Genomic DNA, 24,961 nt, shown 5'->3' on the forward strand with positions numbered 1-24,961 from the left:
TGGTATGCTCTGCCCTGGCGAAACGGAGTGCGAACCATCCCCTGATAAAGGTTTGGACAAACGGTGGTTCAGCCAGATGATGACCCCAAACCTCCGTCGCCCACTGCTTCATCCTTGAGGCATTGTAGAACCGGCCCCTGACTCTTCCCACCAATACTCGGTCGGCTGTGTCCATGGCTTCGCTCCACTGAAAGTCCTCGCCTAAACGCAGGAAAACCTCAATAGCCTTTGATTTCAAAACCCTTTGTTTTTTTGCTTTTCGGGATCTTTCGTCGGGTAAGGTAGGCTGGGAGTCGCTCTGGGTAGGGTTTGTCACAGGTATAGGGATGTCCAAATGGGGCTCAGATGAGAAGACTGGAGATGGGGGGAATCTCAGTAAAATTTCCAGATGGGGGGGGGCGTGAAGGGCGGTGTTGGGTGATGCCCTGGTGCGATGGTGACAGGTTTGCTGGATTGAGCTGCTGAGGGGACACGAGAGCTAGCGGAAGATGGAAAAGAAGTGAGGCCCTCCGAGGATATTCCGAAGCTAGGTTCCAAGGTTTGGTCAACAAAATTTAGGGTGGAAGGCGACAGAGGCTGAGCAATGAGGTCTGGCAAGGAGGGGGAGACCTCCGTGAGGGTAACCACCGAACATGAAGGCCCTGAGATCGAGGGCAGCGAAGCAACAGTGTCAGAGAACTCGCAGCCGTAGGTGTAGCCACTTGCTGGATTTACCTGGGGAGATGTCCAAATGGAGGTACCCGCAAATGGGTTCTCCAGGTAGGCGACAAGTTCCTCCATAACCGTTGCGATTTTCCCGTGTCAGCTACCTCCGAAACCTAGGGATGCCTGTCGTTGTTGTGACCAGGAGCAGGCGGGGTAGAGTCGAGGAGGAAGAGGGTAAAAACCTAGGTAGTAAAAGTGAAAGGATAACCGTGACGGCTCAATGGCAATGTGAGGTAAGATACGGGGCTGTTGTATGGGAGGGCTAGGAGGTGCAGTCGTGGGCATCGGTGTTGCTGTAGTCTTCAGTGTCCAGATGAAACCCTAACCCAAGCCAATTCTCCATTCCATCTCTTCCATCGTCTCCTCCCAGGCCATTCAACTCGTAAACAAAGCCAATGAGTCCTCTCTCGTGACTCCTTTACTTCACCCTCCTCCCTTTCTTTTTATATAGACTCTCTTATATATATATATATATATATAATTTAACTCTTTTATTTTTTATTGTATTTTTTTACTAATAATGTTTTATGAATTTTGAATCTTTTCAATATATATGTAATCTGGCCTCTTTTTTTTCTTTTTATTATATTTATTTATCCTTTTAATTTTTTAATATCCAATTTATCTATGGATACCTTAATATTTCATAGCTCCTTTGTATTCGTTTTATATAGTTCTACCTACGCTTTTTTATCCTTTGTACTTTAAAAATAATATTTAAATATTGTTTCAATTGGCTTCTTTTAAATATCTTATTGTCCGTTGTATTTACTTTTTAACTTTCATATAACTCTTTAAACTTTAATTCAACTTATATTTTCTCCTTAAGTAACTTTTTATAATAATACCCTCTTTGTACTTATATATTTTCAATAATTTTATGACTTGAACTTTTCTTTAAATACCCCTTTATAATATAATACTTCTCTTTATATATCTTTTATTTATAATATTTTTTTTTCTTTTTTCTTTTTGAAAAGTTACAACCCTAGTGAAATTGGCTATTCACCTCTTTGGGGTATAATATAAAATATATGTTCACTTATGTACTTTTGAGTCATTTAATGTTCTCCACATAAAAAGTAAAACTTACCATTCACATAAAGAGATTTTGTATTTCTTTTGTTTTTCTTTTACTTTTAAAATAGCATGGGCAATTACCATGGGTTTCTAAAACCTCGGTTAATGTTCTCAACATAAAATGTAAAACTTACCGTTCACATAAAGAGATTTTGTATTCCTTTTGTTTTTCTTTTACTTTTAAAATACCATGGGCAATTACCATGGGTTTTTAAAACCAGGGGCTTGTAAGCCACTTAATGAAATAATATGATTTACTCTTCTTTCTCTTACGTATAGTTTTAAATATATTTGGAAAGGTTCCCTCTTAACTTTATCATGCACTTTTTATCAATAATGTAGAATTTTTTTATATATATGAATGTTCTCCTTCAAAATTTACATCGGATTATATTTATTTATTTATTTTTTAAATCTTTTTTTTTTGAATCTTTATATGTACTTATTTTATTTTCATTTTTGGCTTTTTCTTTTTTTGGATTTGATTTTTTTTAATATTTGTTTTTTGACTTTTTATTTTCTCTCCATATATATATATAAATTTATTATTATTATTGTTATTGAATGGCCAAATGCTTGATAGCGAAATGGAGAAACTCCAAATTCTTGTAGCTTCAACACTTCAATGCTTCAACGACAACAATGTTGATGAATTTGACAGTCAAAGACCTGGATTGGAGAACACGACTCTGTGTAGCGGTGGAGCGGCCAGAGGATCGACTACTTTGGTACCAAATGAAGCGAACAAAGTTCCTTCTTCAGATTAATTACTCCAGAAGACTTGGAATATAAAAATATCCACGAGGATACAAATATTATATATTAAATGTATGAATAAAAGATTGATACAATAAGAGTGAGAAGCTTGCATATATACCAAGCAGGTGTCTCTTCATGGAGAGTCATATTTCGTTTAGACATGAGTCTTCAACCTAATTACTAATTAACTAATCATTATTTACGATTATTATCATTTACATTATTTTACATTATTTCCTATATATTTATTCATAATACAAGTTCAATGATGGTTTTGAAAATCAGGAACATGCCAGCCTTCATAATAATTAAAATAGCTAATCCTCTCATATACGTCCAGTCAGTTGCACCATGTGTGGCAATCTGCACTGTATTACCCATACGATTTTCAAGTTGGCTGCTTGAGATCAAACATCTTTTGGATGTATATGGATCACAAGATATTCCTTTACAAAAACAACAGAGGTGCCAACAACGAATAAGGGTTTGAAAGGTGCCCAGTACTGCATACAGATGGAAGTACTATTGTCTGGAATTCATTATGAGGGCTCTGACTGCATCGTTTCATTTGAGGGATTCTCATTTCCATCCCTTTAAGAAGAGGAGGTGCATGTAAATGGGCAAAAGCTTCAGGTGAAGCAAAAATCCTCTCTTCTCTGAATATTGCACTTCTGGATCATGTTCTTCCTATAGTGATGTCTATCCTTTTATTCCATCTGGGTTTGTCTTAACCTGAGCTCTGATACCATGTTAATTTGAGTTAACATGTTTTTTGCTTAAGACAGTTACTTCATTAGCCCATAATTCAAATTCATCATTAAAATATGATAGTAACTGATGAAAGAACATTAATGTTAAATGCATAAGACAAGCCAAGACCACAAGGATATGGCACAAGCGAGGGAAAAACCCCATGATGGGGAAAACCCTTTATCGATTCTTCTTATTATTTTAATCAAATGTTCAGCAGAGAAAGAGAGAGTACAATAAGGAGTCTAGATTGACTTGCCAATACCACTGTCCAAATACAAAGGAGATAGCCCAGACAAGTCTGTACTTCAGACTTTTGCCCCGACTAGAGATCAAAGCAGACCTCTTCTGCTTCTCTTGGTCTTGGCCTTGTGCAGACTTCTGAATTTTTCGGCCCCTCTGATTAGGGCTTCCTGCACCCATGACAGTCCTCAATCTATGCCTTAAAACTCTTCAACTTCAATGCTAGTCCTCCTCTTCTAGGCCTTGAATACTGCGCTGTTTAGTAAGGGACTTGGTCCCTTATCTTTAGCTTTGTTCCATGTTCAGATCTGCACATAATAGGGCTTGACCCTCCCCAAACCAGAACTACGACGACTCCTGTCACAGAGAATAAGCCCACAGAACTTGCTGGAAAATCTGCCCATATAGCTTCCCCTGAATGCTGCCTGGTCCTCCCAAACTCGGCCTGCACAGTCATAAGAAAAACGAACCAAACAGGCCAGGCCTCTCAAGACTGCGGCTAGATCTCTGAGGTCTTCTGCCTTAACTGCTTGCACTTTTGGATAGATACTAGCGCAGAAACCATGCCAAAAGCATTACCCAAAATTGCCCTCAAGCCTGTGGCTAACTGTCTGCTTCTAACTCGGACTTGTGGGAGACCAATGTGCCAAAGAACAGATCCAAACAATACGTCCTCCTTGCTTCTCTAAGCTGTGGTTACCCAAGAGATGAACACACTCCTTTTTCGGATGATGTCTAATGAGGATGAGGGATGCCAATATATATAGTAATTTGCCCTTATGGAGGTGAAGCCGACGTTGAATTTTGGAGGCAAAATTTGAATTTCAAATTTTCAATTTTCCCGCCTTAATAAGGTTATGACATGTGGAATTTCTTTTAAATAAATAAGTATTTTTCCTTATCCAAATTCGATGATCTTTAGGTCAATTTTGGCCTGTTGAAAAGAGGAATTCAATGCCATAATTATCTTCCCCAGAGGAGCTGTCCAAAGTGGGATTTGTCCCTAGTTCCCAATTTTGACTTAAATTTTCAGGAATCTGCTGGAAACAATCTTCCTCATTGCTGCTTGTATTCATTTGAACAGACCTCATAGGAACAACCTTTCTGGTTGTTGGACCTTTGTTGCCGTTTTAGTTTTGGTTCTTTATCACTTTTAGAGCTTTCTTTCTCACTGCTGCTCGTATCCATTTTAATAGACTTTGCAGGTGTCTTCTTTATAGATTTTGCATTTCCAATCTTATGGACATCTTTTTCTTGGTTAGAACATTCTTTGCTGCTAGTTTCTTTGATGTCCATGTCAGCATCTCTTGTAGGTGCTGAAGCTGGTGTTTCAAAATCCTCTAGCGATTTTGTGAGTAATCCTTTTATTTCTTGTAACAGTTCTAATTGAGATTTATGAAATTATGTGTCCATGATTTCAGGACCTAACAATATAGTGGATACCTATTGTGGTTCTGATACCAATGTAGTAAACACACAATGTTCTGTTTGTTATTGAAGAAGAATTATATCTGTAATAAATGTCTTGATAGATATTTAATTGATAAAATGATAAATTGATGATGTTGCAAATGAGGGGTCCCCGACATAAATACTAGGTGGAGTGCCCTTTCATATGAAGAGTCGTGCCTTTGTGGATAAGGCACACCTTTACACCTTTTCTTATATGTTATTTTTTATTATTATTATGTTTGTTACATAATGGGATAAACAAGCAAGGAATTAACAACATTTACGAAACTAACAAAGGAAGATAGGGTAGGAGTTACTTCACAGCAATTTCCTTCCAAGTGGTAGGTTTACCCTTCAAGGATCGATTTGCTAGCTTTGTAGAAGACTTAAAAATTCACAATCAATCATTAAGCATTGAATAGAAACTGAGGGAGAAGAGCTTGAATTAACACCAAATCACCTCAACAGGTAGATATTCAACAAGTGGTATTCTCTTTAGCCAATCAACAACAAATAATTGTGAGGGGGAGCCTCTTTTATAGGGGAGTCTTCAACAACCCTCTTATTATAATAATATTTTCTCTCCTTAGATCTAGTGAAGGATCTTAAAAAGACATGTTCCTTCACCCAACTATGAGGACAAAGTCAACAATACATAAAAGATCATACTAATTGACAAAGTCAACAATACCTAAAAGATCATACTAATTGTGCCACATGTACAATATTCTCCCAAGTGAGGGAGACGTCCCACCAAAAGTAGCAAAATCCTCTAGCGATTTTGTGAGTAATCCTTTTATTTCGTGTAACAATTCTAATTGAGATTTATGAAAATCCCTTCATCCCTTGAAATGTGTCCATGATTTCAGGACCTAACCATGTATTGGAAGCCTAACATGGTTCTGATACCAATGTAGTAAACCAACAACGTTCTGTTTGTTATTGAAGAAGAAATATATTTGTAATAAATGTCTTGATATATATATATATATATATATTGCTAGAATGATAAAATGATGATGTTGCCAAGTGGTATTCTCTTTAGCCAATCAACAACAAATAATTTTGTGAGGGGGAGCCTATTTTATAGGGGAGGCTTCAACAACCCTCTTATTATAATAATATTTTTCTCTCCTTAGATCTAGTGAAGGATCTTAAAAAGATATGTTCCCCCGCCCAACTATGGGGACAAAGTCAACAATACATAAAAGATCATACTAGTTGTGCCACATGTACAATATTCTCCCAAGTGAGGGAGACATCCCACCAAAAGTAGCAAAATAGAGTTGAGGTGAGGCGAACATCCATCCATGGTTCAATGCAACTACCTCAAGATAACTCTCCAATGAAGATTAATCCACCAAAATAGGCCAATGACTATGCACACGAGAAAGAAAGTCCACCCATGTGGCATGTGGAATGCTCCAAGACAGGATGGTTCATCCAAAATAGTGCCCAACAATCATGAGTGAGGTCTCCGATGTGTAACTTCCTTCCTAGATCATGCTAACCACCTCTCATAAGCCTATGAGGGTTGAAAAGGCCCACAACGGCATCCATAAATGGTGATATGGATGAGTTCTTTATGAATTGTGGCATGGCATGGCATGAATGGTCCATGTGCATGAAGAATAGCCCTTAAGTGCCTAAGGCAATCTGAACAAATGCCTTGAGCACTATGATGGAGGGTGGTTCAAGGTGTCTTTGCATAAAAATATGTAGAATGATCACTAGTGCTAAATACATGTCAAGAATCCTCAAAGTGCTAGGGAGATGACCATTGAGGCCAAAGTGTGACAAACACATAGGTAGATCCATGCTTAGGCATAAAATAAGTGTGTTCTCTAGTTATAGTAACCTGTACAATTCAGTGTCACTTTATTTCTCCAAAATGGTTAAATGCCCTTTCCCATATCCATACATTCAACAACTGGAAAATAAATTTTGCTGAAAACACAAATTCTGGAAATTTTACAGAATGCTGGAAAATGCAGAAATATAAAAATCAGCACATACAAACAGCCATTTAACTCATTTAAACACAGTGATTTTTGGTCAAGGTGACCCTGGAAAAACCCCCTACAACTCTTGGGGAAAACCAGTTCAAGAGCTCTTTCTTATTTCTGAAAAATGCTTTTTACAGTGAGAAATATTCAGCGAAAAATCAGCAAGCAAATTTTACAACTTATCTCGTTTCCTGTGCCTCACAGCCAACTGGGAGAACTTGCAAATAGCAAAACATAACAACAATAAATGCTGTACGGCCTCCTCAGAAAATAGCAGTGCAGCTGTACGGATTTCTGCCCTCGACTTGCTGAAACTCAGCTGTACGTTCTTGCTGAAACTCCGCTGTACGGACTTGCTGAAACCCCGCTGTACGGACTTGCTAAAACTCCGACTTGCTGAAATTCCGCTGTACGGACTTGCTGAAACTCCGACTTGCTGAAACTCCACCTTGCTGAAACTCCGCTGTACGGACTTGCTGAAACTCCTTCTCTTCACTGTCCAGAAATCTCCCTTGCTCTCTTGCTCTCCTTCTCTCAATCTGCTCATGAAATAATGAATGTCCTTTTCCTCCCTTAATCTAACCCTAAGTGAATTTTGGGTAATCCCTAAATCCAATGGCTGAAATAGATTGAGATCTAGGGCTGAGATTAAATGCTAATTTAAATCTCACTTTCTATTTTTTAATTCACCCCACTTTAATAAAGACCCACTTAGTCATTTATTTCCAAAGTCACTTTTCCTTTCTAATTTTACATTGGCTTTATTAAAGTCACTTTAAAATTAGACTTTAGTAACTTTATCACTTAAAGCCACTTTTAAATTAGATTTGACTTTATAAAAATTATAAAGTCACTTTAGGAGAAAAATTAAATTCTTTTGGACACTTTTCCCTAGGCTAAAGATCAAAGCCTTAGGGAACCACCTGACCTCCGGTACCAAATTTCAACACTCCCTTTTACCGAGGAAAGTGTTTTTCACCACACCCATCTTGTCTCTGAAGTAGTAATGCTTGCCCCATGGTAAGGCTTTGGTAAGAATATCTGCAACCTCCTCATCAGTGGGAATATACTCAAGCTTTACAGCGCCCTTCTGAATACAGTCTCTGATGAAATGATATTTGATCCCGATATGCTTTGACCTGTCATGAAATACTGGATTCTCTGTGAGTTTAAAGCAACTCTGATTATCATAGTGAATCACTGAAGGTCTCAACGACTGACCAAATAAGCCAAACAACATCTTGCGAAGCCAGATGGCCTCACAACTAGCTAGACTGGCTACCATATACTCTGCTTCCGCTGAACTCAATGCTACTGACTGTTGCTTCTAGCTGAACCATGACACTACTACCGAACCCAACCCAAAACAGCAACCTGAAGTGCTCTTCCTATCAGAAGCACAACCTGCCCAATCAGAATTAGTATAACCTGCCAATTTCACTCCATCCCCCTGCTTGTAGTCTAGACCATAATCCACTGTCCCCTGCAAGTACCGCAAAATGTGTTTTGCAGCCACCCAGTGAACCTTCCTAGGCTCACACATAAACTGACTCATCGTGTTGACTGCAAAACAAATATCTGGTCTAGTATTGACCAAATACATCAAGGAACCAATGAACTGCCTGTACAATGTGGGATCCACCAACTCGGAATCCGAAGCATGAAGCTTCTTCCAGTTGGTGATCATCGGTGTCGACATGGGTTTACAATCCTCCATGTGGAATCTGCCAAGGATGTCCGTAGTATACTTCCCCTGCCCCAGGAAGAAATGCCCCTCCCCCTGCCACACCTCCAAACCCAAAAAGTAATGCATCAAGTCGATGTCCTTCATCTCAAACTCTGTCGCAAGATCTCTCTTGTAGTGCTCTATGAGTCTCTCTGCACCTGTAATGACCAAGTCATCCACATACAGCACCAGAATGAGAGGTTCCTCACCTATCACAATATAGTAAAGGTTTAGATCTGCCTCACTCTTTGTGAAAGCCATCCCCTGCAAGTACGTATCTATCATGGAGTACCAAGCTCTGGGAGCTTGCTTCAGGCCATAAAGGGCCTTCTTCAGTCTGCACACAGAGGACTCCTTCCCATGCACCTCAAAGCCCTGTGGCTGCTCAATGTACACCTCCTCCTGTATGAAGCCATTGAGAAATGCAGTCTGTTGTCGCGCAGATTGACACGACAACGCTCCGACCGGGGGATGTCACTCTGATCCCCGATCCCTCCGTTTAAGCCTGTCTCCCGCGGCTAAGGGGGGTAGTCCCTGTGAGGTGATGAGACCAACTGTCGACCAGTTGGTTGGGAGACACGAGATACGATATAAAAAGCACTCGATGGATTTGATTAATTTAGCAGACCAGTGCCTTAAGAGATTGTGGTTGAAACGATTACTTGTTAAACGATATAAAAATATGGACCATGAACAGCAATCATCTATCATCAGCTAAATCACAATGCTCTTAGAATGACCAAAACGATATCCAGCAATTGAAAATTTTAAAAGATGAATGCTTTAAACCACCACGAGTCATAAACCATTAACCAGATATCCTATTCGTATCTCGACTTGAAGATTCAGATCTCAGCATGAAAAATATAACATGAAAAGCCACTGAAACCGGCAAAACTAATTTTCCACAAAATTTTTTATATTTTTCGAAAAAAAAATTTATTTTTTATTTTTTAAATAAAATCTAAAAATGAAAATTGGAAATTATTCTAAAAACTAAACTATATTAAAAATAAAACTAAACCTAAATTAATTTAAATAAATCCCTTTTTTTTTTATTTTCATATAAAAATCTAAAAAAAACAAAACGATTTATTAAAAGAATTTAAAATCTAAAAATTTAAAATCAAGTTGAATTCTAACTAAAATCAAACAAAGTCTAAACAACAAATGCATTTTTTTTATTTGATTTTTATGAAACTAAAAAAAAGAATTAAAATCTAAATACGTTAAATCTAAAAAAAAAAACCTAACATAAAAAGCTATAAAACGAAACTATACAAAACCTTTTAAATAAATTAAAACCTATTTAAAATCTACGCTGGCATTTTTTATTTATTTATTTTATATTTAAAATACAATAAAAAGAAAAGAATCTAAAGTAAATAAAACGGAACCAAAGAAGCTAAGACGTAAACTAAGACGCAAAGACTACGACGAAATCGAAACAATGATATGCCAATGCGGTGAGACCGAAAATGAGAACCTGAGCAAGAAAAGAAACGCAGGCATTTGTATATCGAAAATAAAAAAAACGCTGAACAATGAGACGTTACCTGCGGCGATGAATCGGTTTTACCTGTCGGCGGCTTGAAGCGAGACTGAAACCGTGAGAGCAGAGGAAATGTACCGGATCAAACGCAAGCCTCCTTACGATTCAGATACCTTAGCGTCAAATTTGCAATTTCGTGGTTTCTGAGCACTTTGGAGCGAGAATAGCATTCCTGTGCGGATTTTTACTTGGACCGAGAGCGCTGGACGATGAAACTTTGGCTATAGGAATGCTATCGCCTGACAAAATCTCGTGCCAGTATTTGAAAGCAAATCGCGGTGAGGAGTACGAGTCGGCTGAGTTCATATAACCCAAAAAATTTTGATGCTGCCAGATCAACGTCATGAAACAGTTACGCAGATGGTCATTTAAATGTTGAATTGGTTTTCCTGGAAACCACTGCGCTGAACAGTGAGATGCTTTAGGTGAATCGTCGTCACATTGAACTGTTCATTCACTGCGTTCTTCAAGGATATAGACCACCCGAAATTCGTGGTTTGCTTCAGCGATATAGATATATATTTCTTTTTGTCTGACAGGTGGAAGATGTAGCCGCAGGAATAGATACGTTTTCCCCTTAACACATTTGGCAGCTTCGACTATTGGCGAATGGGATTGCTTGAGAGAATGTCGGCTTGATTTATGTGACTGCAGATTAAAATGAGGACGCCTGAGGAGATGCGCTCGCTGAGGGAGAAGGGATCAACTCTTTATTTGCAGGCTGAAGGACGCAATCTCACGCATATATAAACCAGCAACCAAAGAATGCCTCACGTTGAAATCTGCTGCTTATGCACAGTGTGTCGGCGTGTCAACCTTGACGGCAGTCCTGCAATTGCAAAAAAAAAAAACAAAAACCTAATAAAAACTGCATAAAGCAAAAAGATAAAACCCTAGAACAAAAAAAATTTGAAACCCTAGAACAGCTGACTAATGTACAAACTTGGCCCCTTAACAGCGAGATTCAGCAACAAGCACGAAAATATTTTAAAGAACAGAAATTTTAGGTTTTCACTGTGAAGAACTTCAGAAAATCTCTCATGCAACTTAGAAAAATAAACCGAATGATAGACCCAGGATCAAATCCAGCTGGGCTCAACAAAAAATGCTTGTGGGAGTTGGCTGGTTCAGCCGAGAACTTCCCCTAACGCCCACCAAATCTTCTTCAGCAAGGGTTTTTCTGCACAGCTCAGAAACAACCATCAGTAAAGAGGGCAAGAATGCTGCTAGATCTCAGGAAGTAATGGAGATACCTGCCATTACTTCAGAAACCCTAACAGCACCCAAACCCTAGCAAGTGAACAAGATACCTGTGCTCACAATACTCTTAAAAAAAGCTATTATCAATGACTGAAAATAAAATATGCAGAAACTAAAACAATCTCACAGCATTTTAAGAGAGTAACACCAGCAAGATATGGACCCCAAAGTCTTCTTTTATTAACCAGAAACAGATTTACAAGAGAGCTTCTTCAGTCTTGGACTCACAGATCCAATTGAATCTGAAATGACCACCTAAGACCCTATATAAAGGAAATGATCCCAACGGCTAGTTCGAATGATCCATGTAGAAATGATCTCGACCGTTGATGAGGATCAAGACATCTCTTGATCTCATCTGTCGATTTATTCAATTAATTTTTTATTATTATTTTTTTAAAATTTTTAAAATTTTTTAAAATTTTTTATTATTTATTATTTTATTTCATTTTTAAAATTTTAAAATTTCTTAATTTTTATTTATTTTATTATTTTATTTCATTTTTTTTAAATGGATCATCGAACTAAGCCTTTGGAAACATCACCTAGGACCTAGGACTTAGGACTCACGAGGGGATTTAAAACATTTTCAACCCTCAAGACACATTTCATGATGACTTTTTACAATTTACATCTCAAGGGGACAAACCCACTTAATACAGACCCTCACAAAACACCCAGTTCTGCGACACAACTATAATCTAGCAGATCAACACACTAGGATTCTCCTAAAGTTCTAATGACAAAATCCATCCTGGCTTTGGGGTCAGGTTTGAAGGAAAACTCTGCCGATCCATGGATCGGTGAGACGAAAAACCTTCCGGGACGTAGATTACCACTAGAAAGTTAGGTCCACCTAGGCAATACACATACACGACTCATGTCTGCTAAGATTATTTACAATTCATACATGCAGACTGGGTTTACAATCAAAATGATCAAGCTGCTGATGACTGCTGGATGGCACGGACACGCTGATCAGGTGCTGCCCCTTTCTTGCAAAGAAAAAGGGGGTGTACTGCATGGGTAGTTGACCGGTAGAAGTCAACATCTGGCTCTACTTGGGGACACGTTGCTGCTTGCAGGAATGTGAGAATCTAGAATCTACACCCATACAACACAGATAAAAATAAGTAGCGTCCATTCCAAAATCATCATATACATTAAGCACAGGGAAGATAAAAGCTCTTCATTTATTGACGAACTAACAACATGAAAAGTAAATCTAATCCTAAAAACATAAATGAAATGCTGAAAAGACAAGGTGTAGGGTTAGAAATACGATACAAAGGATGCCCTACGACATCAGATGTGTTCAATATAGTGTATACTGAGCATTTGCCTGCTTTTAGGCAAATCTGTCGGCTGCTTGTCGGATGTGCCATGTCCAATTTTGCATATGGTAGGACTCTTTCCTATCCGAAAATCAAGCTGCTCGCGGCCATCTGATGCGTCAAATCTTCTTCTCATTTTCTTTCTCTTGCGCTTTTTCTTTCTGGCTGGTTGAATTACTGATGATCTGGTACTTTCTGTTTCAAAACTATCAGATGAAGTATGTAAGATATGCGTGACATGTCTGTCTTGCATCTGATCTTTATCATTCTTAAGTCTGTCTGGATCACCTTCAATCAACCATCTTTCAATCGAATCAATAACCTCCTCATAATAAGATGAAACTTGTTGCAGCACATGAGAAGGCTCCTGATCTGTTGATGTTACCTGGTTTCTTTCATCTTCCAATTGCTGAAACCTTTGAACCTGTATTTTAATGGAATCCATCTGACTAGAGTGTTCAACCTTTATAGCATTGATTTGTCTGACATGGTGTTCTTCCATGTCTTTTATCATTTTATTGTTCTTTTCCTTTATGTCCATCAAGTAATGCTGCATGAAATTTATTTCTTCTTTATGATTCGCTTGCATGTCAGCCAACTGATTATTATGATTGAACGTCATGATAGTCATTTCCTCTTCCATACTTAGTAACTTGTTTTGCATAGAGTCAATTTCCCTATCATGATCAGCTTTCATGGTCACCATATTTTCCTCTAAGATTGACATCTTGCTATGCATGTTTCCAATTTCTGTTTCATATTTAGTTTTCATGGCCTCAATTTCTTTAGCATGCTGATTTTGCGTGACCTCAATCTCCCTATTACGTTTTTCCAGGTGGGTGAATAAAGTTTTCACATCATTGACATAATTAGTTTGATTGATTTCCATATTTCTCACCAGCATCATTAGGTCTCGTAAAATTTGCTTTTGCTCTTCCCTTTCATTGTCATTTGTCCCTGATTTTTCACTATCATGAACTTGATCTGCAATATTTCCGGTGGATGACACATTCTGACATGATGAATCGTCTTGGGATCTTTCAGCTGGACCGCTTATCAAATTACTTTCATTCTGTTGCACAATTTTAGAGGCAGAAGGCAAGCTGTTTGGATAACCATATCTATTCTTAAAAGCATCAACAATGTCTTCTAAAGAAGTGAAAGATTCCTTTGGAAAATTGTTAAACCAATTCAAAGCATCATCTTCTAAAGAAAGGACAAATAGGCGCATTTTGATATCTTCATGATTAAACTGAGGGGATCTACAGTATATGATCATGATGCGAGTAAACAAGACTAGATGCCTTCTAACAGCGATTGGATCACCACCCGAGAACATAGGTAACTTAGGAATGGCATCTTCCGGAAAATCATGGAGACGTTCAGTAAAACGACATGGCTTAAATGAATAATCCATGATGAATGATAAGGGATTAGATGAATGATAGAACTAGATCTCTGCTCAAGAAAATCAAGAGATGAAAGAAGTGGAGTCGCCACTTGAACAATGAATCTGATTCTAAGATCCAAAAAGGAATCACAAGCAAATATGAGGAAGGCTTCTTGTCTGGGAAAAATGAGAAAATGGAGTCGCCACCCAAACAAGAAACAACCCCAAGAGATGCTGCTGATATGGGATGAAAAGATGCCAAAAATATTGAATCTGCCAGCTCAACTGAGAGATGAGAGATGAGAAGATGAATGTCGATGAAACTCCAGGAACAGGAAAACTCTGTCCCCGGCAACGGCGCCAAAAAATGTTGGCGTTGCCGGGCCGGATGAAAAGATAAAAATGAGAAGGAAGATTGTCGTTGAAACGCCGAGAAAACAATTTCCCCGGCAACGGCGCCAAAAAATGTTGTCGTTGCCGGCTCAAACGAATGATAGACAGATGAACGATGAATGATGAAAAGATGTTGAAAAACCAAGGACAGAAAAACTCTATCCCCGGCAACGGCGCCAAAAAAATGTTGGCGTTGTTGGCTCAAACGAATGATAGAAAGATGTACGATGAATGATGAAAAGATGTTGAAAAACCGAGAAAACAAAGTCCCCGGCAACGGCGCCAAAAAATGTTGTCGCGCAGATTGACACGACAACGCTCAGACCGGGGGATGTCACTCTGATCCCCGATCCCTCTGTTTAAGTCTCTCCCGCGGCTAAGGGGGGTAGTCCCTGTGAGGTGATGAGACCAATTGTCGACCAGTTGGTTGGGAGACACGAGATACGATATAAAAAGCACTCGATGGATTTGATTAATTTAGCAGACCAGTGCCTTAAGAGATTGTGGTTGAAACGATTACTTGTTAAACGATATAAAAATATGGACCATGAACAGCAATCATCTATCATCAGCTAAATCACAATGCTCTTAGAATGACCAAAACGATATCCAACAATTGAAAATTTTAAAAGATGAATGCTTTAAACCACCACGAGTCATAAACCATTGACCAGATATCCTATTCGTATCTCGACTTGAAGATTTAGATCTCAGCATGAAAAATATAACATGAAAAGCCACTGAAACCGGCAAAACTAATTTTCCACAAAAATTTTTATATTTTTCGAAAAAAAATTTTATTTTTTATTTTTTAAATAAAATCTAAAAATGAAAACTGGAAATTATTCTAAAAACTAAACTATATTAAAAATAAAACTAAACCTAAATTAATTTAAATAAATCCCTTTTTTTTATTTTCATATAATAAAAATCTAAAAAAAACAAAACGATTTATTAAAAAAATTTAAAATCTAAAAATTTAAAATCAAGTTAAATTCTAACTAAAATCAAACAAAGTCTAAACAACAAATGCATTTTTTATTTGATTTTTTATGAATTTATATGAAACTAAAAAAGAATTAAAATCTAAATACGTTAAATCTAAAAAACCTAACATAAAATCTATAAAACGAAACTATACAAAACCTTTTAAATAAATTAAAACCTAATTAAAATCTACGCTGGCATTTTTTTTTTATATTTATTTTATATTTAAAGTACAATAAAAAGAAAAGAATCTAAAGTAAATAAAACGGAACCAAAGAAGCTAAGACGTAAACTAAGACGCAAAGACTATTACACAACGACAAAATCGAAACAGTGATATGCCAATGCGGTGAGACCGAAAATGAGAACCTGAGCAAGAAAAGAAACACAGGCATTTGTATATCGAAAATAAAAAAAACGCTGAACGATGAGACGTTACCTGCGGCGATGAATCGGTTTTACCTGTCGGCGGACTGAAGCGAGACTGAAACCGTGAGAGCAAAGGAAATGTACCAGATCAAACGCAAGCCTCCTTACAATTCAGATACCTTGGCGTCAAATTCGCAATTTCGTGGTTTCTGAGCACTTTGGAGCGAGAATAGCATTCCTGTGCGGATTTTTACCTGGACCGAGAGCGCTGGACGATGAAACTTTGGCTATAGGAATGCTATCGCCTGACAAAATCTCGTGCCAGTATTTGAAAGCAAATCGCGGTGAGGAGTACGAGTCGGCTGAGTTCATATAACCCAAAAATTTTTGATGCTGCCAGATCAACGTCATGAAACAGTTACGCAGATGGTCATTTAAATGTTGAATTGGGTTTCCTGGAAACCACTGCGCTGAACAGTGAGATGCTTTAGGTGAATCGTCGTCACATTGAACTGTTCATTCACTGCGTTCTTCAAGGATATAGACCACCCGAAATTCGTGGTTTGCTTCAGCGATATATATATTTCTTTTTGTCTGATAGGTGGAAGATGTAGCCGCAGGAATAGATACGTTTTCCCCTTAACACATTTGGCAGCTTCGACTATTGGCGAATGGGATTGCTTGAGAGAATGTCGACTTGATTTATGTGACTGCAGATTAAAATGAGGACGCCTGAGGAGATGCGCTCGCTGAGGGAGAAGGGATCAACTCTTTATTTGCAGGCTGAAGGACGCAATCTCACGCATATATAAACCAGCAACCAAAGAATGCCTCACGTTGAAATCTGCTGCTTATGCACAGTGTGTCGGCGTGTCAACCTTGACGGCAGTCCTGCAATTGCAAAAAAAAAAAACAAAAACCTAATAAAAACTGCATAAAGAGAAAAGATAAAACCCTAGAACAAAAAAAATTTGAAACCCTAGAATAGCTGACTAATGTACAAACTTGGCCCCTTAACAGCCAGATTCAGCAACAAGCACGAAAATATTTTAAAGAACAGAAATTTTAGGTTTTCACTGTGAAGAACTTCAGAAAATCTCTCATGCAACTTAGAAAAATAAACCGAATGATAGACCCAGGATCAAATCCAGCTGGGCTCAACAAAAAATGCTTGTGGGAGTTGGCTGGTTCAGCCGAGAACTTCCCCTAACGCCCACCAAATCTTCTTCAGCAAGGGTTTTTCTGCACAGCTCAGAAACAACCATCAGTAAAGAGGGCAAGAATGCTGCTAGATCTCAGTAAGTAATGGAGATACCTGCCATTACTTTAGAAACCCTAACAGCACCCAAACCCTAGCAAGTGAACAAGATACCTGTGCTCACAATACTCTTAAAAAAAGCTATTATCAATGACTGAAAATAAAATATGCAGAAACTAAAACAATCTCACAGCATTTTAAGAGAGTAACACCAGCAAGATATGGACCCCAAAGTCTTCTTTTATTAACCAAAAACAGATTTACAAGAGAGCTTCTTCAGTCTTGGACTCACAAATCCAATGGAATCTGAAATGACCACCTAAGACCCTATATAAAGGAAATGATCCCAACGGCTAGTTCGAATGATCCATGTAGAAATGATCTCGACCGTTGATGAGGATCAAGACATCTCTTGATCTCATCCGTCGATTTATTCAATTAATTTTTTATTATTATTTTTTTAAAATTTTTAAAATTTTTTATTATTTATTATTTTATTTCATTTTTAAAATTTTAAAATTTTAAAATTTCTTAATTTTTATTTATTTTATTATTTTATTTCATTTTTTTTAAATGGATCATCGAACTAAGCCTTTGGAAACATCACCTAGGACCTAGGACTTAGGACTCACGAGGGGATTTAAAACATTTTCAACCCTCAAGACACATTTCATGATGACTTTTTACAATTTACATCTCAAGGGGACAAACCCACTTAATACAGACCCTCACAAAACACCCAGTTCTGCGACACAACTATAATCTAGCAGATCAACACACTAGGATTCTCCTAAAGTTCTAATGACAAAATCCATCCTGGCTTTGGGGTCAGGTTTGAAGGAAAACTCTGCCGATCCATGGATCGGTGAGACGAAAAACCTTCCGGGACGTAGATTACCACTAGAGAGTTAGGTCCACCTAGGCAATACACATACACGACTCATGTCTGCTAAGATTATTTACAATTCATACATGCAGACTGGGTTTACAATCAAAATGATCAAGCTGCTGATGACTGCTGGATGGCACGGAGACGCTGATCAGGTGCTGCCCCTTTCTTGCAAAGAAAAAGGGGGTGTACTGCATGGGTAGTTGACCGGTAGAGGTCAACACAGTCTTCACATCCATCTGGTGGATCTTCCAACCCATCTCTGTTGCTATCGATATAATGGAGCGGATCGAAGTATATCGAGCCACGAGAGCGAAGGTCTCCTCATAATCAACTCCCTCTACCTGGGAGAACCCTCTAGCCACAAACCTCGCTTTGAATTTCTCAATGCTGCCATATGCAGCATGCTTTACCTTGTAAAGCCATCTGGAAGTAACCACAGGTTTGCCCTCAGGCCTCGGCGCCACCTCCCAAACATCATTCTTCATGATAGAAGAATACTCCTCCTGCATGGACTCTCTCTAGACCTGATGGCTAGCTGCCTCCTCATAGCTAGAAGGCTCAGAGTCAAGGATGCTGGTAACCATTATCATATAGCTAAAAAACCTCTCAGGTGGTCTACTCTCTTTGACGGACCTCTTAGGCTCAGCAACAGATGTGGCATCTCTCAAGGTGTCCTGAAGCCACTTGGGCTTCCTCTTCACTGAGCGTACTTCTCCCATTGGAGAATGAAAATCCTCCTCCTCATCATCATCAGGAGCCTGAACTCCTGACTGTCTGTCTGCTGTCCTCCTGCCTGCACCTGAACCTGTAGAAGCTGAGGTACCATGTGAATTGTCCATCAGTGGACTCCCTAGTGAACTGCTTTGCATGCTGCCCGGAGTACCACCCCTCTGGCTTGGCGAGCCATTGCTCACTGACGGACCTGACATCCTCATAGATGTACCTCCGGATCCTCCTGATCCCTGCCCACTGGATCCCTACGACTGACTCAATTGCTGTTGAGGGTTTGGCTGATCCAGATACTCTAACTCCTGTGACCTCCTAAAGGCCCTGTCCTCCTCGAACTTCACATCCCGCCTGACAACAACTTTCCTCTGTGCAAGAATGTAAATTCGAAAGGCCTTTGAGGTCTCACTGTAGCCCACAAAGATACCCTTCTCTGTCGTGGACTCTAGTTTGGTCGTCTTCTCCTTGGGTATGTAGGAGTATGTAATGCATCCAAAGATATGAAGATGACCAATATTGGGCTTCTTCCCAGAAAAAGCCTCCTCCGGAGTCATGTGCCCCAAGGCACGATGCAAACTCCTGTTCTGCAAATAAACAGCTGTGTTGCAGGCCTCTGCCCACAAGAACAATGGCAACCCCTGATCATGTAACATGGCATTGGCAGCCCCTACGATGGATTTGTTCTTCCTCTCCGCAACCTCGTTTTGCTTGGGGTTGTAAGGAACAGTGAACTCCCTCCTAATGCCTGCCTCCGCACAATAGTCAACAAACTCTCTAAGGGTGTACTTTCCCCCATTGTCCGACCTCAGGGACTTGATCTTCCGACCTGTCTGTGTCTCCACAAGAGCTTTAAACTCCTAAAACCGCTTGAAGACCTCACTCTTGGTCTTCAAGAAATAAATCCAGGTCCTCCTGGAGTGGTGATCAATGAATAAAACATAGTACTCATATCCGCTCAAGGAAACATGAGACATCCGACCGCTCACCTCGGAATGAATCAAATCAAGTATCCCAGACGCTCTGCTGTCACTGCTGGGAAAAGGGGATTTGGCAAACTTGCTCATCGCACATCCTCTGCAAGTATCAAAGTGATCAGTACTGAAATCTGGCACACCTGTAGTGATCTCCCGCAATGTCCTCAAGGCTCCATGATACATATGCCCCATCCTGCGGTGCCAAATCTCACACAGCTCAGAACTGCTAGCTCTGCTGTCGGTACTACTGCTCAATGCTAGAAGGGGCTGGAATGCAAACTTGTACACCTTTGCATGGTGTACACCTATCACTTTAGCTGAATCAGCTGGAGTGCCCCTGGGATACATCAACACCTGTCCTCCCCTGAACAGTACCTCATATCCTCTGTCCTCCAAAGCTGAGACGGATATGAGGTTCTTCCTCATCCCTGGCACATAAAGAACATCTATCACCTTCAAGGGAGGTTTGGACTCCCTCTGAAATGTCAGTGTCCCCACCCCGACTGCTCTAACAACTCTGTCATCACCGAGTACTACCTCTATATCAGTGCCACTCTCTGAAAGCTCCGAGAAGTACTCACAGACTCCTGTCATATGACGTGAAGCCCCACTGTCCACATACCAGATACCCGAAGATGCTCCACTAATCAAGGGAAAAGCACGCTCCCTCTGAACCTGTGTGGCAGGTGATCCTGCACTAGAGGACTTACACGCAGTGAACGCAAACTCCCGGTCAAAACGATCTGCAAAGTCCTCAACCTCTGCTGAAGCTGCCATGCTTTGGTTCTTCCCCTCCTTCTTCTCCAGACACACAACTGCATAGTTTCCCATTTTTTGACAATTCCAACACTTCACCTTGGAATAGTCCTTCTGTGTGTTATCCTGTTTACCTTTACTTTTGCCTCCACCATTGCTTGTGGAAGCCTGCTTCTTCCCTTTGCCTTTCTTGCCTCCTACCAACAGTGCTACATCCTCATCCTGCTTAACTGGCTTGGCTGCCTCAAGCTGACCTTTCCTGATCTCTGTCTGAATGCAATCATCCCAAAACCTCTCCCATGTGGGAAGGGTCTCACGTGCACAAACCCCATCAGCAAAGTTCATTCATGAACGGGGGAGGCTATTCACTGCAATCCACACCAACTCAGTGGATGGAATGACCTCTCCAACTGCTGCCAACTCATCTCTCACATTAGTAATCTTGGTGAGATATCCACTGCACCATCATTACCCATCTTAATAGTCTTAAGCTTCTCCTTCAGGACCATTTTCTGGTTCTCATTGGTACTCTGGTAGAGATTGGACAATGCTGTCCACATCTCATGGGCATTTCTCTTTCCTCTCACATGAGGAATGCAATGGTCTTTGGCTCCGTCTAGAATTAGTCTCTTACCCTTGTTGTTCTTTTTATTATACTCAGCCAACTGAGTAGCATCAGTAGGCACAACAACAGGGTTCTGTGTGGTATGCACCATGATGTCCCAGACTTCTGCCTCCTCAAAGATACTCTGCATTCTCTCATTCCAAACGCTGTAATTGCTGTGCCCATCCAACCTATCCCCCACCCTCAATCCCAATGACATCCTGCTGTTCTAAAGTTGAAAAATAGCACTGCTGTTGTAAGGATAAAACTGCTATTTGTGAAAAATCAGCTTGCTGGAATTTTCTGAGTGAAAAATCAGCAGGCTGTAATTTTCCTCCTTGCTGTCCCAAACTGCACTTCAGCACTCAAGCTCTGATACCATGTAAAAATTTCTCATTTCTCACGCCGGTTTTCAGTTTCACCTTATTTCTCCAAAATAGTTAAATGCCCTTTCCCATATCCATACATTCAACAACTGGAAAATAAATTTTGTTGAAAACAAAAATTCTAGAAATTTTACAGAATGCTGGAAAATGCAGAAATATAAATATCAACACATACAAACAGCCATTTAACTCATTTAAACACAGTGATTTTTTGTCAAGATGACGCTGGAAAACCCCCCTACAACTCTTGGGGAAACCCAGTTCGAGAGCTCTTTCTTATTTCTGAAAAATGCTTTTTACAGTGAGAAATATTCAGCAAAAATCAGCAAGCAAATTTTACAACTTATCTCGTTTTCCGTGCCTCACAGCCAACTGGGAAAACTTGCAATCAGCAAAACATAACAACAATAAATGCTGTACGACCTCCTCGGAAAATAGCAGTACAGCTGTACGGATTTCTGCCCTCGACTTGCTGAAACTCAGCTGTACGGACTTGCTGAAACTCTGCTGTACGAACTTGCTAAAACTCTGCCTTGCTGAAACTCTGCTGTACGGACTTGCTAAAACTCTGCTTTGCTGAAACTCCTCCTCCTCACTGTCCAGAAATCTCCCTTGCTCTCTTGCTCTCCTTCTCTCAATCTGCTCATGAAAGAATGAATGACCTTTTCCTCCCTTAATCTAATCCTAAGTGACTTTTGGGTAATCCCTAAATCCAATGGCTGAAATAGTTTGAGATCTAGGGCTGAGATTAAATGCTCATTTAAATCTCACTTTCTATTTTTTAATTCATCCCACTTTAATAAAGACCCACTTAGTCATTTATTTCCAAAGTCACTTTCGCTTTTTAATTTTACATTGACTTTATTAAAGTCACTTTAAAATTAGACTTTAGTAACTTTATCACTTAAAGTCACTTTTAAATTAGATTTGAGTTTATAAAAATTATAAAGTCACTTTAGGAGAAAAATTAAATTCTTTTGGACACTTTTCCCTAGGCCAAAGATCAAAGCCTTAGGGAACCACCTGTCCTCCGGTACCAAATTTCAACATAAACATGTTCTAGTATAACACATAAGATACACTCTTGGTAGATCATGATACAGAATAGAAATTATTGTGACGGCACAACTAATCACGGAACTGTGGGCTCTGGCATCATCTCAAGATAATCACGAGATTGTCTCATATGCTGGACCATATCAGACACGGAAAATGTGGTAATCTGAAGTGAAACTAACGGGTAACAGGGTGTATATGGAATGGCCCAAGGGGATTTGAATACTAAGCCTATCCACAGAACAGCTTTACTAATCTCAATGCTTTTTATTTCATTTGTGTCAACACTGTTCAGTTTTCTCTTTTAAAAGCATATGAGTGCAATTCATTTTGCCACAAGGAACCAAGTCTGTGCTACCTGATTTAATTTAATTTATTTGAGTTATGGTTGGGGAAACTAGGTCCTAACACTGTTCGCTTTTGGAATAGGTCCAAAGTTGTCTTGTGTTTTATCATTTTCTATAAGCCTTAGATACTTTAGTCACTGGGGATACATGATGCAGTCAGGGGTGGCATTGTCACTGATGACTACTGACATCATCATGGGAGCCCAACTACCCTTTCAGTAAGCAGATAAATATCATATTAATTCTATGGCAAATGTGATATTTGTTACTTCCAAGGAATGTAAGACCCAAATAGAGAGAAAAAATCAAATATCCTAGTGTCTTCAATTGATAAAACATGTTTTGTGGGACTTGAAATTACATATGTGAATAAATTTAAGTCCCTAAGGTATTCCCAAACCAATATATAGCTTAAACCAAAGTTGTTATACACTGGTTCTGCAATATACAACAACCATTCTAGGGTTCCATCAACATTTTATGGATCCTGTTTATTTCTGTATTTAAAAGTAGTCATGAAAGCTGCTAACTAATTTTTAATTCTTGTAGGGGGTGCTGAGGGATCTTTCAAAAAACCCATCGTCGTTGGGGAGCCAGAATCAACCTTCGAGCTCACATGAACAGGTTTTTGTTTTGAAATTCTTTTTTAGTTAAAAAATATCTCTCAATTTATTTGAAATTATTTCTCATTGTGTCTTAAAAAAAGAGCTTTAAATAACAATTGAACAGTAAAGATGTTCAGATTGAGACATAGAAGCATTGGTGAGAGTTTATTTCAGCCTTTTAGCACATTTTGGACTTACCTTTATTCAAGGTTGTATCTATTGTATGAGCCTCACTTCATTCGATGCTACCTTTTCTGTATCTGCCATAATGATCTATGATTCAACCATAATTTCCTCTATTGAATTGTTCACATGAAACAGAATGATGGAAGGGGAGGGAGCCATGAGGTCGAGGTGGGTGACAGAAATCATAGTGTCACTGTTCCAACGAATGAGCATATTTCATCATGACATCTGGTGCAGAAATGCTTGTTTAAAGACAAGTAATTATTTGTCTTCACTCTCAGCAGGGTGGTGACTGTTTAGTGCTTTATGCTCTCAAACCTTTTTAAATCTAAATGTGTGTGGAAATGCTGTATGAAATTATCCTTCAGAAGGGTTAGAATAATTTCCACAAGGGGAAGTAATTGTAGGAAATGGGAAATGGAGGAGGAATTGTAGGGGGCTCATTATTTTAGGTATTCCCCAAGTCGAAAATGGTAAAGTCATGTAAGAGCACTAGTATAATTTATTTATAACTGAAAACTTGTATAGGGCCCTGAAGTATTCATACATTAACAATTCTCGTATAGGGCCCTGGTAAATTGCATTAGCTACAATCTTCAAACATATTGTTGGCCCTGCTTCATGCACAGGACATGTAAAATAATAGTATTCAACAAATAAAGCAGCATTCCATGTAAAGTAAACGTGACGTAAACATAGAATGCAAGAATTCGGAGTGCTAATTGTAAACTACAATATTCAGTTATTACACACTTCTCATTCCGAGAATTACTCTAAAAGCTAATTACAGAAGAAACCATCAGTGACAATATATCTTCTACAGCTCAACTGTCCAACACCTAATCTCGCAGAACTTGAACAAGCCCACAACTTAACCTCCCAGTTTCTGCAACGCTTTCACCTCTCAACGTCCTGCAGTGCCCTCAACTTTTCAATCTCAACATTACTATAGTGTTTAACTGCAACAATGCTGAAGCCACGGTCTATGACTCTATTCTTGTGGACTTTAAATTACAAACTGCCCACCAAATACTCTTAATACATTTTGCTTCATTTTCGAGGCTCCAAAAGTTTGTAATATGTATGTTATACACCCTCTTTACTGAATTTTGTATATAACTATTCTCAGTTTCTACATTGAAAAATGCATTTTACTGAATTTTGT

The 24,961-nt window shown here is 39.0% G+C and overlaps 1 protein-coding gene across 1 annotated transcript in view; it reads left to right on the forward strand.

Annotated features, from left to right (window-relative positions):
* The window catches only part of LOC149145507 (GATA transcription factor 28-like), a 227,125-nt gene extending 202,607 nt beyond the window's left edge, over positions 1 to 24,518 (forward strand). The window contains exons 6-7 of the mRNA XM_089450569.1: positions 23,555 to 23,629; positions 23,932 to 24,518. Coding sequence (XP_089306695.1) covers positions 23,555 to 23,629; positions 23,932 to 24,021 — 165 coding nt within the window. The 3' untranslated portion in view covers positions 24,022 to 24,518. The remainder of the gene's footprint in view (positions 1 to 23,554; positions 23,630 to 23,931) is intronic.
* The last annotated feature ends 443 nt before the right edge of the window (positions 24,519 to 24,961 follow it).

Source organism: Pinus tabuliformis, chromosome X, assembly GCF_031772625.1.
Source record: "Pinus tabuliformis cultivar Carrire ecotype Pingquan chromosome X, CPIR1, whole genome shotgun sequence".
Lineage (NCBI taxonomy): Eukaryota > Viridiplantae > Streptophyta > Pinopsida > Pinales > Pinaceae > Pinus > Pinus tabuliformis.